The 14,578-nt window shown below is 57.2% G+C and overlaps 7 protein-coding genes across 7 annotated transcripts; 4 read left to right on the forward strand and 3 right to left on the reverse strand.

Annotated features, from left to right (window-relative positions):
* Positions 1 to 50: 50 nt before the first annotated feature.
* Positions 51 to 2,833, reverse strand: SEC26 (coatomer subunit beta; the record flags this gene model as incomplete). The annotated part of the gene is made up of 2 exons (XM_028643342.1): positions 51 to 2,470; positions 2,529 to 2,833. Coding segments are annotated over 2 exons (2,725 nt in total), but the record flags the coding sequence as incomplete, so codon positions are not given.
* Positions 2,834 to 3,471: 638 nt separating this feature from the next.
* MNH1 (Protein mago nashi) lies at positions 3,472 to 4,218 on the forward strand (the record flags this gene model as incomplete). The annotated part of the gene is made up of 6 exons (XM_028643343.1): positions 3,472 to 3,509; positions 3,558 to 3,595; positions 3,653 to 3,748; positions 3,804 to 3,867; positions 3,936 to 4,023; positions 4,078 to 4,218. The coding sequence occupies 6 exons, from the start codon at positions 3,472 to 3,474 to the stop codon at positions 4,216 to 4,218; spliced, it is 465 nt and encodes a 154-aa protein (XP_028493046.1).
* A 1,559-nt stretch (positions 4,219 to 5,777) lies between these two features.
* Positions 5,778 to 7,065, forward strand: D7B24_009269 (uncharacterized protein; the record flags this gene model as incomplete). Its single annotated transcript, XM_028643344.1, has 4 exons — positions 5,778 to 6,338; positions 6,389 to 6,539; positions 6,592 to 6,949; positions 6,999 to 7,065. 4 exons carry the CDS (start codon positions 5,778 to 5,780, stop codon positions 7,063 to 7,065), a joined length of 1,137 nt encoding a protein of 378 aa, XP_028493047.1.
* Positions 7,066 to 7,231: 166 nt separating this feature from the next.
* D7B24_009270 (uncharacterized protein) lies at positions 7,232 to 8,766 on the reverse strand (the record flags this gene model as incomplete). The annotated part of the gene is made up of 4 exons (XM_028643345.1): positions 7,232 to 7,392; positions 7,450 to 7,655; positions 7,727 to 8,580; positions 8,653 to 8,766. The coding sequence occupies 4 exons, from the start codon at positions 8,764 to 8,766 to the stop codon at positions 7,232 to 7,234; spliced, it is 1,335 nt and encodes a 444-aa protein (XP_028493048.1).
* A 381-nt stretch (positions 8,767 to 9,147) lies between these two features.
* Positions 9,148 to 10,465, forward strand: RPP40 (Ribonuclease P protein subunit p40; the record flags this gene model as incomplete). The annotated part of the gene is made up of 5 exons (XM_028643346.1): positions 9,148 to 9,291; positions 9,338 to 9,482; positions 9,640 to 9,741; positions 9,794 to 9,919; positions 9,966 to 10,465. The coding sequence occupies 5 exons, from the start codon at positions 9,148 to 9,150 to the stop codon at positions 10,463 to 10,465; spliced, it is 1,017 nt and encodes a 338-aa protein (XP_028493049.1).
* A 5-nt stretch (positions 10,466 to 10,470) lies between these two features.
* On the reverse strand, positions 10,471 to 11,130 carry D7B24_009272 (uncharacterized protein; the record flags this gene model as incomplete). Its single annotated transcript, XM_028643347.1, has 1 exon — positions 10,471 to 11,130. One exon carries the CDS (start codon positions 11,128 to 11,130, stop codon positions 10,471 to 10,473), a length of 660 nt encoding a protein of 219 aa, XP_028493050.1.
* Positions 11,131 to 11,831: 701 nt separating this feature from the next.
* Positions 11,832 to 14,340, forward strand: D7B24_009273 (uncharacterized protein; the record flags this gene model as incomplete). The annotated part of the gene is made up of 2 exons (XM_028643348.1): positions 11,832 to 14,039; positions 14,089 to 14,340. 2 exons carry the CDS (start codon positions 11,832 to 11,834, stop codon positions 14,338 to 14,340), a joined length of 2,460 nt encoding a protein of 819 aa, XP_028493051.1.
* Positions 14,341 to 14,578: the final 238 nt, after the last annotated feature.

A 14,578-nucleotide genomic window follows, 5' to 3' on the forward strand; every position in this document is an offset into this window, starting at 1 on the left:
CGGGTCAGGTCCAAACAGGGGAAAAGGGGGGGGGGGGGGGGGGTCCTTACCGAACACGCTCCGGGCGTACAGGTTCGCGCTCAGGAACTGGCAGTCGCCCTTGAGACTGGCCTCGGGCGTCAGGCAGTTCATGTTGGTCGCTGCCATGAGCTGCTCGAGGAAGTCGCGCAGCGTCTTCGCCTTGGAGTTGATGTTGACCTTGTTCTCCCACTCAAACTCGGTCCACATGGTGCGGAACTGCGTCTCCGTGCACGACGCCGGCTGGATGTAGTCCATTATGTCGACGTGCACATCGTTGAGGATGACCACGTTGGTATCCGTCGAGTGCGCGCCGTCGTAGACTACGTTGCCGAAAATGACGCCCGTGTCCGTTGAAGACACCTTGATCGTGCATTGCACGTTGTGGAAGCCGTGCGGGCCCAGGTTCTGCGTCGTTGGCCTCTCGACCACCTTGAGGTCGCCCAGCGTCGCAAACTCGACCGACAGGTTCTGCAGCGTCTCCGACGTCTGGTTGACGAGCAGCACGTCGAGAACGATATCAAACTGATGCACCGTGACATACGTCTCGGCGTATACGGGATCGGAGAAACCGGTGAGCTGGACTACCCTGCTGAGCTTGGACGACACATCCTCAGCGGCCGACTCGCCGCCCGTGGCCCGCTCGAGGTCAAGGTCAATCTCGTCCACGCCGCTGCCCGCGTTCTTCTTCGACAGTTGCCGGATCTGGACCACATCATCGACCTGGATGGCCGTCTTGGCCTTCTCGACGGCCTCCTTTGCCGCGCGCTTCTTCTCTTCCGCTTGCACCATGGCGCGGAAGGCCTTTCGCGTGTCGTCCAGGTACACCGTCTCAATCTGCTTGTGCTGGGTGAACTCGGACAGTGACCGCACACCGGACATGATACGGTCGACAGAGTCCTCGTCAATGGGGGCCTTGACAAACTGAGACTGGCCCACGCGAATGATGGAGATCATGATGAGCATGGCCTCGCCCCTCAGGGCGTTGGTGCGGGCGGTATCCTTGGAGATCTGTGCGTGCCTCATGACGAGCTTGGTCAGAGTGGCTGAAAGAACAGTGGCGAGATAGTAGTCGCCATCGAGGATGAGCTGTCTCAGCGGTGGCTTCTGAGCCGCCTTGACGGCCTCGAGCTTCGCTGCCGCCGACGACTGGCTTGTGAGGGCAGTCTCGGTCGCGTAGGTTCCGTCCGCCAACACCTTGCGTGAGCCAGAGGGCGCCGCGGGCTTCGAATGTCCGTTGACCTGCTCCTCCTCCTTCTTCTCGTCGTCATTATCATCCAGCAGTCGTTGTTCCGAGGCAAGGATGGGGATCTCGCCGAGACTCGCGCGTATCCTCTTCCAAGCATCTCGAACGTCACCCTCGTCGAGGGAGTATTCGCCAATGATCCACATGATGCCCCGGTAGACCTTGCCAGCGCGAACCTCGCCCAGCGTGGCGACGAGCCTGGCAACGATGGGCTTGCGAAGCTTGGGGAACTTTTCCACGACCTCCTTGACAAAGTTGATGACATCGACTGCAGACGCGTTGTTAAAGTCGGCGACAAAGTCCATCAGCAGCTCAACGACGCTGGCCGCCACCTCGGAGAACTTGATGGCGCACTGGTGGATGGAGTGGATCAGGAGCTGGCGGTATTCCGTGTTCTTCTCATACTCCTGGTCGACCGTCTTGGACAGCTCCTTCTTCAGCAACAAGACAACTTCCTCGACGTTCTTGCTCGACACCATGTCGAGAACCAGGTTGAGCGCTTTCCTCCTGACGTCGATATCGGGGCTGGACAGCACACGCAGAATTTCCATGACCGAGTCGTCGAGAACGCCGGGGCTCTTCCTGCGCAGCTGATCGACGCGATCGAGAACGATGAGCTTCACATTGTTGTCGGCCTCCTTGATGCTGAGCTCGATGAACTTGGCGGCGGCGGCCTTGACGGCGACAGGGTTGTTCGTGAGGGCGGTCAGGGACGAGGCGGCCTCGTACACGACAGTAGACGTGTTGGCCTCGAGCAGGTCAAAGATGAGACGCAGATACCGCGGCTTGTTCTGGGAGTTCTGCACAGCATCCTTGCGGATGAACTCGAGCTCCACCAGCTGAAGGAGCTCCTCTGCGTTCGGGATGCCGTCAAAGACCTGGCTGAGGTAAACGAGAGCCCTCTCGTGGTCGATAGAGGACAGTGCGGCAAACGCATTCCTCTTGCATGTGGGGTCGGTCTCGGCCTCGAGGAAGGTGCTGATGAGTTCGGGCGCGTCAGGGATGAGCGAAGGAGAGTGCTGGAAGATGGAGGCAACGGCAAAGACGGCATTCTTGCGAACGTAGGCGTGGCGGTGCTCAAGACATTGCCTTGCGGAGGACAGGAGGGGCTCGATGAGCTCGGGCTCGCGGAGCTTGCAGAGGAAGCGCAGGGTGTTGCCGCGAATGTATTCGTTGGGATGTTGAAGATCGTTCCTGATGCCGTTGCTGCAGCCCACCATGGTCAGTAGAGTTTCGCTTTGAGGAAATACATCGGCAGACGCACCAGACCAGGATCATCTCCTGCTTGAGCTTGCCAGTGGAGTCAAGCTTGGGGCAGATCTCGTAGTAAAAGTAGAGCATCTTCTTCAGGGCCTTGTGCTTCGAGGGCATGACGAATCGGATAATGTGCATCAGGAGCTGGGGCATCGAGTCGCCGTTGAGCATAATGGTGAGGATGCGCTTCATCGTCTCGACCTTGCTTTCGTCGGTCCCCTTTTCCAGCTGCGTCTTGAGATCGGCCAGGGTCGGCACGTCGGCCGTGTTGTCCTGGTGGACCAAGCTGTAGGCATGATCGAGAAATGAAGCCATGATGTGCGGTGGGTTGCGGGCAGATGCCGGCGCGCAGTGGGTGGCGGGGAGAGGAGGGGGTTGTGTGTTTCTTCGGTGGACGTGTTCAAAGGGGGAGGTTCAGGCGATACCTGGTCCAAGTGGGATGCGGCCAGCTGGGCGGTGGGGAGCCGGGGGGGTGGTGTGTCCAATGCAGTTCGAAATTGTTAGGGGAGCTTTCCGCCGGCCGAGCTCTGATGGCTGTGGGCTTTGAATATGACCATCCGTCGCGAATGCGCACTTCCAAGAAGCTCCCTTTGGAGACTGATATTGATAGAGGCGGGTTTGGAGCGAATGCGACTTTCACCAGTTGGGCTGTCGGAGCTTCGTGGACATCTGGCCTACCTCCTGGCCTCGCCGAACACCTGTCACTAAGCGAATTGAATGCACGTGATCTGCCTTCTGTAAAGTCGAGCCACCCACCCCTGGATTCGGAGCGGATTAAAGGGCGTGCCTGGTGCGCGTCCATGGTGGGGTCCTGTTGGCCCCGCCACACCACAGCAACCCACTCTCCAGTTGTGCTGGGTCAAGGCGAGCCTTGTTCACTCGAGCTCCCCCACGCCAGCCTTGCAGATTCCACCCTCGACGACCGACAAACAAGGCCATTGCCGAGCGACACAATGGCGGACACGAGCGATACCTTTTACATGAGATACTAGTACGACAGTCTCCGGAGTCTGATGGCTGTCAAACTAACAATGCATAGCTCCGGCCACTCTGGACGCTTTGGCCATGAGTTTCTCGGTTCGCCCACGTCGATGCTTTTTGGCAGTAGACAAAGCTGACCCGGTGCACCCGCAGAGTTCGACTTTCGCGTAGTTGGCGACGGCCGCAGTGCGATCGCGCGGTACGCCAACAACTCGAACTACCGAAACGACAGCTTGATCCGCAAAGAGAGTACGACAACAACTTCTACGAAACCTAGGCAGGGAGACTGATGTATGGTGTACAGTGTGTGTCAGCTCGCTGGTTATTGAAGAGATCCGGCGCATCATCAAGTCGAGCGAGATCATGAAGTATGTTGCGATGGACTCAGGAGATAAAACGAATCGGTCAAAGCGAGCTATGGCTGACCCCCCCACAGGGAAGACGACTCGAAGTGGCCGCAGAAGAACAAGGACGGGCGCCAGGAGCTCGAGATTCGTCTCGGCAACGATCACATTTCCTTCGAGGTATGGCCCGTTGGTTCGAATGCGACTGGCGACTGGACTGACAGGCTTGTACAGACGGCCAAGATTGGCTCCCTCGTGGACGTGACCGAGTCAGCGGACCCGGAAGGCCTGCGTGTCTTCTACTATCTGGTGCAGGACCTGAAGGCGTTGGTATTCAGCCTAATCGCCCTTCACTTCAAGATCAAGCCGATCTAGACGGGGTGCAGTGTGACGGACAAAAGAACGGCGACGCGGAAACAAAAATGATACCCCAGACGAAGAGCTGGATCCGAGTATTAGGCATCAGGAGCAGTGAGCGGTGAGCAGCCGACCTGCAGGCACTCCAAAGACACCTCTGACGAGATATCTTGCGTGGCTCTCTATCAAGACAGGGGGAGACGCAGTATGAATGAACGAAACTTTTACATTCGATGGAGGCACGGGAGCTACAGCACAGTTGATGTTGATGATCGCGATGCCAAGAGGTGAGAGCAGTGCATGCGTGCGTCATGGCGGACAAAACCTTGGTAGGGCCCTGTTGTGGCAGTGGCTTGATGTTTGCGTTGCTGTGAAACTCTTGTCATGGCTAGAAACGGCAGGCCTCGTGGTTCCTGGGCGCTGTGGCTCTCCTTCCCCAGTGCGCCGTTGTCACACGGGGGCAGGCGTCATATGTTGTGAGACCTCGCCACGACCAAAGCCCACTAGACGGGTGTTTTTGCACCTGAGCATCTTTAGTCGCATTTCCTGAAGCTTTTTTTTATCGTCATGTCCCGTCAAGACGCGGTCCCACATGCTGCACGCAAGCCAGTCCACCTTGAACGACACCCCGGGATTGCCATGGAAAGAAGCACAGCAGCCCAGGACCCTGCGCCCAACCCGGCCGCCCGCCGGCAAAGCGACAAAGTGAGGTAAGGTGTGGTGGGTAGTGGGCCGCCGGGCCAGAACACGCAGAATGGCGACGTGGGGGTCCAATCAGCTTCAGCTTCTCAGGGAGTTTCTCCAAGCCTTAGCCCAACCAGACCAGAAGGCCGCCCCCCGTAGTGCCCCGTAGGGGGCGTCATCGGCTTGTCGCCGCCAGTTCAAGCACGTTACCGACCAGGGAAAGCGAGGCACTCACTCCCTCCCCCAGGCTGTCCCATCCAGCGTGCCCATGTCCAACTGAGCCCGTTCCAATTCGATCGCACCCCATCTGCTGGGCTGAACCCAACTCTGTTCTGTCTTACCCTGCATCTGTCCTACCTTGCACTCAGATCGCGTTGCGACTCGCCCAATTTACATTACCCGTGTCTTGCCGAATTCACCTCGCAGAGGGCAGCATAGACAGACACTTCCAGACGGGTCATCTCGACGTCTGGTCTCTCTTCCTTCAGCTCTCGCCAGGCCATCGATCGACTGCACGACCCTTGGCCAGATCTTCCTCCATGTCGCCCTCCACCACCTGAACGGTCCATCCTGCTCCAACTGCGCAGCCAATGCAGTTGCGTATCCCCGACCGCCACATCTTGCTTGGCAAGCTGTGATCCTCTCTCTCACTCTCTCGGCCATACTGTAAGAGACTGGACAACCACCCATACGAACGACGACTCTCCATTCTGTATATCGACATTGAGTCACTCTGCGATTTTTGAGTCTTGAACCAAACACACATATACGAGTCCTGCCGATTTATCCCTCGACGACTTGCGCCAACAACACTCGCGAAACCACATCCTTCACCGCAACCACAGCGATCCGTTTCGCCGAGGATCGCATCTCCAACACACAACCTCCCTACCATGCCTACTCCCTCTCCAAACCCTCCACCTGGCCCTCACTCGCCGCGTTCGTACCACACCTGCCCAGAGGACACAGGCACGCGATCATCGTCACGCAGTTCGCAAATACCAGTCGAAACCGGCGAAGGAAGCCTGCACGCCGCAGGCGGGGGCTCTGAGGAAACCCCTGTCGTCCCTGTCGTTGAGGTCTCCTCGCAGACGAGCCACATTACGGAGAGCATGATTGAAGACGAACCCACATCGGCGATATCCTCGAGGGCAACCACCATGTCGCCAGCACCCGAGTCGACAGTCACATCTCGGACGACACCAGGCCCAGGGATCGACTTTGATGTCTTCAAGCAGATGGAGGTTGACGAAGACGAACACCAGACGACCGTGGAGGGGCTGCGTCTACACGATGGAGAAAGCGGTGCCAGCGGGACGGGACGATCATCCCACCCTGCGTCCCATGTACAAGACGCGGGCCCTGGCAAGGGAAGCGATGTCGTGCACGTGATGATGGGTGATGAGGAGGAGTTAATGGCGCCCTCCATGGGATCAGATTACCCCAGCTTGAGGGTTCGTGGTATTCTTCTTGACGCACGGCTTACAGCTGACTGACGATGTAGACAATCCCCACCTCCCCATCGTCCTTTTTGCGACCGGGAAGCAAATTCCACGGCACGCAACAGTCGGAGAGACAAGTCTACGATGTGCAGGTGGAAATCAAGCACGTCGACCTGAAGGAGTCTTTTCTCTGTGGCTATCTCCGGATCCAAGGTCAGCGCGTCTGTCGAGTCCGAGTTGATCACTACTGACGCAAGAACCACAGGCCTCACTGAAGACCATCCGACTCTGACGACATATTTTGAAGGCGAGATCATCGGCACCAAATACAATTTCTTCACAAACCACGATACCTGGGGTGCCACCAACAAAATCGACCTCAACCACTGGGGCAAGTTTGCGGCGTTCCGACCCTTTCAGAAACAGGCACGAAAAGGACCGGTAAGCGTCCGTGATGTGGCGCAGTGTGAGAACATTTTTATGCGGTGGAAAGAACATTTCCTGGTCCCCGATCACCGAGTGCGCACCATCAGTGGCGCCAGCTTTGAGGGCTTCTACTACATCTGCTTCAACCAGGTCAAGGGTGAAGTGAGCGGGATATACTTTCACTCGAAGAGCGAGAAGTAAGCATCGCAGCGCTGCGTGACGAAAAAATGCTGACAGAAATCCCAGGTTCCAGCAGCTAGAGCTCAAGCATGTCGAAGACAAGGGATGCTTCGGCGCGATGGAGTTCAGGTAGCGGCGGGGCGCACCGGTCTTAATCAAGGGCACGGTAGCTTCGGGGCAGACGGCAGATGAGCATGATTTGGATGATATCAGCGGAAACGGAACGAGACGATGATGAGCCGGTCCATTTCGAGGCTGCGGCCATACGACGGGGTATAGTTGCTGTATATCTTTTTTCTTCATGCCTCTTCCTTTTTGAACCCTTTGAAGTACCTCTCTCGGAACGGGTTCAGTTCATCTGCCGTCACGCCCTCATGTTTCGCACGTTTGTGCAATGCCAGCTTTTCCTGGTCGACCTGGCTGTCCGGCATGCGCCGATATGTGATGAGGCGTCGAGACCCTGCTGGTGTCAGTAAGCGGGACTAAACAGGGGTGGAGATAGAGTCACCGAACATACATCGGTTGAACGGCTGGACGCAGACAGACACAATCTCGAGACATGGGTGCGTCGGTACGCTGAGCTCCTGGTCCTCGTCGTTGGCCGTGGGCATCCAGAACGACAGGCGGCCCTCGTCCACGAGCATTTGGGTGGCAAACTCGAGAATGTCGTCCAACATGGCTAGAAAGCTGTACGGCTTTTTCGGCGCAATGTAGCTGGGTGAGCTTGTGACGATCAGCAAACGATTACACAAAAGAAATCGCCACAGAGAAAAAAAAGGGGGGGGCCAACTCACTTCCAGTACTTTTCACCCGCAACAATGACGTTCGGCGTCTTCTCCGGGTCCCGACACCCAAGTACCTTGAGACCCTCCCGCACGCCATAGGGCGGGTCGCACACGATGCCGTCCATCCACCGCCGCCTGACGAGCGGCGTATTCGTCAGGTCTGCCGTGAAGAACTCGCCGACAAGCTTGTCGAGCCCGTACTGCGCAAAATTGCCCTTGAGGCTCTTCTGCCCGCCCTGGCCCCTGAAACTCCGTCCGTCAATGTCGCTGCCGAAGGCGAGCGCGCCAAAGTGGGCCGCCGCGACGGGGAAGCTCCCCGTGCCGACAAAGGGGTCGTAGAAGATCTTGCCAGGGGCGGCGAGCGCCATGTTGGCCGTCACGAGGGCGAGCTCCGAGTCCATGGACGTCGTGCTGATGTAGCCGCGCTTCTTGAGGTCGTAGGTGCGGCACAGCTCGCGTGAGCCGCCGCCGAGCCAGCGGCCGAGGAAGAGACGCCGTGGGTTCGGCTCCGGGCGGACGCCGGCGGGACGAAACGGCCAATCCTCGAAAATGGTGAACGTCTCGTCCGGGTCGCGCATGTCGATGCGGCCCTGAAAGGCGAGGTAGGAGAATGAGTTGATGAGCTGGACGCGCTCGTCCATCGTGCGCGTGTGCTGGAAGGCGTCGATGATGAACTTGAAGGAGCAGGTTGCGTAGGAGGACCAGAGGGGTTCGGTACGGGCGCGCACGTCGGCGTGGATGTCCTCGTAGAGGCCCGACGGGGCATAGCCCCAGAGCTCGTGGATGGACTGTATGAGGATGGCGCGGCGGATGAGGGCGCGGGCTGCGTCTGCCGAGGGGACATTGATGATGCAAAAGGGGTGCTGGTGTTAGTCAGTATACACTGTTTCTTCGAGATATGTGTAGGCTAGCAGAGGGGGGGGAATCGGGCGCACATCATCGGAGTATTCCAGAATTTTGAGATCGATGCCTTCGACAACAGCCAGAGCCTTGAGCTCGGCCAGCCGGAACGACTCGTGGAACTGGCTGAAGCGTACAAGATAATCCATTTTGAGAGCAAGGTGAGGGGTCTGTTGAGAATTCAGTGAATATTTCGCAGCTATGCGCCCGTCCAAAATCAGCGATCGTCCACGCGTGGTCTCGACCCGAAGGTTTCGTAAACAGCTCTCGCGAGCCTCGACTACTCAATGATGTGCAGTTTCTGGTGGATTTACTTGAAAGTGAAGAAAAGACTAGATCTTGAGTGAGTTCGTGAGCAGACCATGACCCTTCTGCTGATTCAGTTCTGTGGCAGACATTTGCGCGACCAATCAGCGGGGTAAAATCTTCACTGTGGAACCTCCCCTCTACCGCACTGGTCGTCTAACTCAACCACCACCGTGGACCACCCAGACATTCAGAGAAAGACGGTCACTGGCCGCGTTGCAAAAATGCTGTCCTTTGCAGAGCCGAGTCTCTACCAGTCGCCGCGATGTTCCGTCACGTACGGCACAATGGCCCATGTTGAGCCTAAGCAGCTGCCGACGAAGGGGAAGCCATGGAACTCCATCATGGCCCAGGGCTTCAATCACCAGGTGGGTGTCCACCCATCATGATTTGGACAAAGTCTGACCCGTCAAGGTCGATCTTGTTGTGCCAGAGGCGTGCTACGAGCTTGTCAAACGAAAGTTGGTCGAGCAACGCGATGCCCCCGTCTACCAACGCGTCACCATGACTCTTGGGCAGATCCTCGATGGCGCCTTCTTTCTCGAATACATGAAGAAGGGTAACTATGGGTTAGGAAGTCGAAACATGTCACAGGCTTACCAGAAACAGGAAATGTTCTCATGCTGTCCGAGGGACGGACCACGGACGACAACATGTTTTCATTGCGTGAAGGTAAGTGACTACATGCCCTGATCTACTCCAAGCTAACCGTGCAGGCCTCCTCACCATGTATATGGACAAGGAAACCTACGAACGAGCTGGCCTCGTAGGGAAGCCGTACGGCGTTAAGGGCAAGAGGGGCTTGAAACCGAGATGGAGTAAGTCACCGGCGCCAGAGTTCTATGTTCCGATATATTGACAAAAAGTCAGTTGTGAGCTACCAATTACGCGATGAGTCGATGTTTCACGGCAAGAAAGGGTTCGATCGCTTGCTATATGCCTGCAGAAATGTTTTGAAGCAGCCAGTAACCTGGCTATTTGCCAACCTTGGCTCCAGTGCGTCTCGTCCAAAGACTGAACGTCAGCCGCTAATGTTCCGTAGCACCCTCGCCCGACCCCATGGAGCAGCTCGCGCCGATCAAATTCACCTCTCGTCCGGGCCTCGTGAATGGCGCTGACGTTGTAGCGCCGGCACTGAACGTTCCTTCTGAGGTTCTTGCCCAAGGTGATCGGCCTGGTCTCGAAGAGTTTGCCAGCGAGACGTACGAGTGGCTTTCACTGGTGCGCCTCGAGAGCCCTCGTGTTGCTGTAGGCGACGACATCAACTCGTACCTGTCGCGATACCAGGTCCCCAACGATTCGGAAACGGCGTCGAGAGCCAGAGTCTGCAAGATTACCTGGAAGGGTCTCCTGACAGCCGACTGGGTGCGTCAGCTCCTCATTGACGTTCTCGCTACGGTGCCCTCGCGGGCTTGGATCTCCTTCAGCGCCACGTCCTTTTCCAAGGGCATCGTCAATGAGAGCGCCGAAATCTCCTTTCTTCGACCACCCGATGCCGCGGGACACTATCTCATGTGGGAGATCCAAGGTCAAGAGGCTTGAGAGCACTAATCCTGTCGTTGGCGAACGCTCCTCTCATCGGCGAGGCCCTCGCCGAGCACCGCTTCCTCCACCAGTCGCCTCAGCTCTGCCTGGCCCTCTGGCGTGTGGAAATCCTCTCGTCCCGCGAGCTCCTCGATGCGGCGCTTGAACTCGGGATCCACCTCTTCTGGCACGTCTGCAGTCTGATCCATGCTGCCCACAGACACGGCGAGTCCCTCTGGTACAGGGGGCATCTCTGCCGTTTCGCTCGAGCCGTTCGTCGCAGCCGCCGCCGAAGATGATGCCGGCCTTTCCGTCTCTGCTCCAGCGAGGTACTCTGCCACTTCAGGATAGTCGGCCTCGGCCTCAATCTTTTCTCTCGGTGTCACGCCATCGTCGCCTCGAATGTGAATATCGGCGCCAAGCTCCTCGACAAGACACTTGGCAGCATCGACCGTCTCGACGACGAACAACGCAGTCTCGCCGTCCTCGTCTTTCAGGTTGACGTCCACATTGAACTCCTGGATGAGGGTACGCAGTAGGTCGAGGTGGTTGTAGCTTGCCGCGGCGTGGACGAGGGAGTAACCGTGCTCGTCTTGGCCTGAAGCAAGACTGGGGTTTTCGCGGAGGAGAGGTAGCAGCGCCGGGCTGTTGTCGGCAGCGAGCAGGTAGGGGTTCTGCGTCATGTCGGGCTTGTAGTCTAACGTCTTCGAAATTGAGAATATTTGGCCTCAATTGATGCGTTGGAAAAGTCGTGAAATGATAGGCTCTTTAGTATCAATCGTGGCGCTCTCTCCGAGCTGATGACCTTTCCGACGGCCTTGCCTTGGAGGGGAATTTTTCTGCCATGGAGGGGTCCTCAAGCTCGGTGTGACGCATATCCCCGCAAAACACCTTGACACCACCCTCACCGCCTGCCGCATGCGCTGTTCAGCAGCGGGCTGAGGTCTGTGCTCGTAGGCCTCAACCCCTGGAAATACAGGGCAGGAGACACCAACGGGACTGAGGCCGTATCCCCAAGGCTCCCAAGGCAACCAACAGTCTCAGGACGTGGTTTCCGGCGTGACTGTTTTGCTGGGCAAGAACATCACCCTCCAAGAGTAAGGATAATCTCATCGAAAAACTCCGAAACGGTTCATCCCAGGATCGTCTTGCAAGGCCTCAGCATTCGACGACCGTGACTCATTCTCCGCTGTACCTTCTCTTCTTGAACCCCTCATCAGGTATATGAGAACCGTCCTGCACATTCGGCCCGTTTGTCTGGATGAATAGAACAGCCAAGCTACTATTTCAACAATTGACGAGAATCACACTCGGCACGACACTTTCACCCCGTCGCAGGAGACTGTTCATATCGCCTCGGAGAATTTCAATACACATCACAGCCATGGCGACCACCGGCGGAGCCCAGAGCGCTCCCACCAGGGCGCCTTATATCCCCCAGGACGTGCAGTCTGTCGCGCACATGCTCAATGGCCTCGACGAGGCACGAAAGAACAAGAGGAAGGGCCAGGCCATGTGCAAGCGGTCCACCTTTGCAGTCAAGGGGTCGTCCATCACCGTCGACTCGTGGAAGATGCAGGAGCAGGATTACAAGAAGCGAGATCTCCCCACATATGCCCGCGGCCTTTTCACCACGAGAAACGCACGAAATGAGCCCGAGATTGCCGTAAGAGGTTATGACAAATTCTTCAATGTTGGCGAGGTCCACGAGACCAAGTGGGACAACATCCTCCAGAGGACACAGGGCCCTTATGAGCTGACGCTCAAGGAGAATGGCTGCATCATTTTCGTTTCCGGCCTCGAGGACGGCACCCTCCTCGTGTGCAGCAAGCATTCGACTGGCGAGAGAGAGGATGCCGACCTCAGCCACGCCATCGCTGGAGAACGATCCTTGGAAAAGCAGCTTGCTCGGCTGGGCAAGTCCAAGCAGGATCTGGCTAGGGAGTTGAGAGCTCGCAATGCCACCGCCGTGGCTGAGCTCTGTGATGACTCGTTTGAGGAGCACATCTTGGCTTACGGCCCAGAAAAGGCCGGCCTTTACCTTCACGGAATCAACCTGAACCTCCCCGAGTTTGCCACATATCCCAGCACCCACGTTCAGAGCTTTGCCGATGACTGGGGCTTCCAAAAGGTTGGCCTCATTGTCATGGACGATGTCAACCAGGTCAAGTCTTTCCTTGAAGAATCCGCGGAGACGGGAGCTCACGACGGACGCGATGTCGAGGGCTTTGTGATTCGCTGTCGAGAGTCTCATGATCCTGGCGTCCAGCCCTATCGGGATTGGTTCTTCAAGTTCAAGTTTGAAGAGCCGTACCTCATGTACCGACAGTGGCGCGAATGCACCAAGGCCATGATCTCGGGCAAGCCACCCAAGTTCAGGAAGCATGTCCAGATCACCGAGGAATACCTCCTGTACGCACGCAGGCGACTCGCCACCGACAAGAACCTGGGTCAGCTGTATCAGGCGAACCATGGCATCATCGCCCTACGCAACGACTTCCTCGCTTTCAAGAATATGAAGGGCTCCGACGCCGCTAACCTCGAGCTCATCGCTCCTTCCACTGCCGACATCAACACTGAGGTGACGCGAGACGTCATCTTGGTCCCCATCGCGACGATTGGTTGTGGCAAGACGACAATCGCTGTTGCACTGACGCACCTGTTCGGCTGGGGCCACATCCAAAACGATAACATTACCGGCAAGGGACGGCCTCCTCGCTTCACAAAGGCGGTGCTCGATCTCCTCCAGGAGCGCCCCGTTGTCATTGCCGACCGAAACAATGCGCAAAAGCACGAGCGCAAGCAGATCCTCACCGATGTCAAGATTCAACACAAGGACGCGCGCCTTGTCGCTCTATACTTTAAGCATGATGCGTCCAACATTGATGAAGTGCGCAGGGTTACGCAGGAGCGAGTGTTGGCGCGTGGAGACAACCACCAGACGATCCACGCTGCCAGCGATCAGAACAAATTCCTCGGCGTAATGGAAGGCTTTGTCGATCGATTCGAACCCCTTGTACCGTTCTCCCGCCCAGATGATGGGTTCGACGCGGTGGTCAACCTCGACCCTACGGCCGAGAGCCGCCAGAACCTTGAGACGGCGGTCAACGAGCTCCACCGCCTCTATCCGAACCTCTTTGAGCTTCCGTCCGCTGAGAGGCTGGATGAGGCAATGAAGGCTGCCTTTGATGAGTACCAGCCTGGCCTGAAGCACACGATCCCCGATCGTGGCGGCCGACAAAACAAGGCCGGACAACAGGCACAGCAGTCCAAGAAGGCCAAGAAGAAGCCCCTCGAGTACATGTCTGTCGCTGTCCCCGGGAGCCAGGTGAGGTCTATCCTGGATAAGGCCTTTGACAATGTCGCCATTGAGACGTCCCGATTTTACAAACAGCTCAGCCAGACGCGACGCATCCAGCCAAAGTTCCACGTTACGCTGATGCACCGCGCGTCCTCCAAAGAGCATCCCGAACTGTGGGAACACTACAGCAAGGTTGTAGCTGAAGCTGAAGCTGCCAATATCATCACTGCCGGGGCCACGGGCGCCACCGCTGCGCCGACCCTAGGCGTTTGCGGCGTTGAGCTGGAGAGGGTGAGTTACACTCTTCCGCTAGCATGACAACGACAGCTAACAGATTTAGGTTGTCTTCAACGATCGTGTCATGGCCATCGTCGTCAGGCTCAACGGCCAGGACCAAGCATGGCAGTGCGTCAACCCCATCGCCCACATCACCATCGGCACGCGGGAGGACAGCATCAAACCCAAGGAGAGCAACGAGTTACTCGCGCGCTGGCTCAACGAGGGCGTGGGAGAGGCAACAGGCATTCGTGAGGTGGTCTTCGATAACAAGCAGACTCTTGAGGGAGTCGTTCAGGGTGTTATGTCAAGGTAGCGCTTTGCGTGATGATGGAAAGGAGAAGCATGAGAGAGATGAGTTGAGTTGTGGAGGCAAAATCAAAAAAGCGAACGACGAGCAAGAGACCGAGGAGCATAATCAGACAGAAAATCCCCTATTGCAGATCAGATGGACCTGTACTTGGCCTTCCAGGTGATGGAAGTAGGAGTCTTCGTCAGGGTGACTCAATAGAACTACCGAGCCATCACCACGAAACTCCCATGACCACTCGCAT

Source organism: Verticillium nonalfalfae (assembly GCF_003724135.2).
Source record: "Verticillium nonalfalfae strain VnAa140/NRRL 66861 chromosome Unknown scaffold_90, whole genome shotgun sequence".
Taxonomy (NCBI): domain Eukaryota; kingdom Fungi; phylum Ascomycota; class Sordariomycetes; order Glomerellales; family Plectosphaerellaceae; genus Verticillium; species Verticillium nonalfalfae.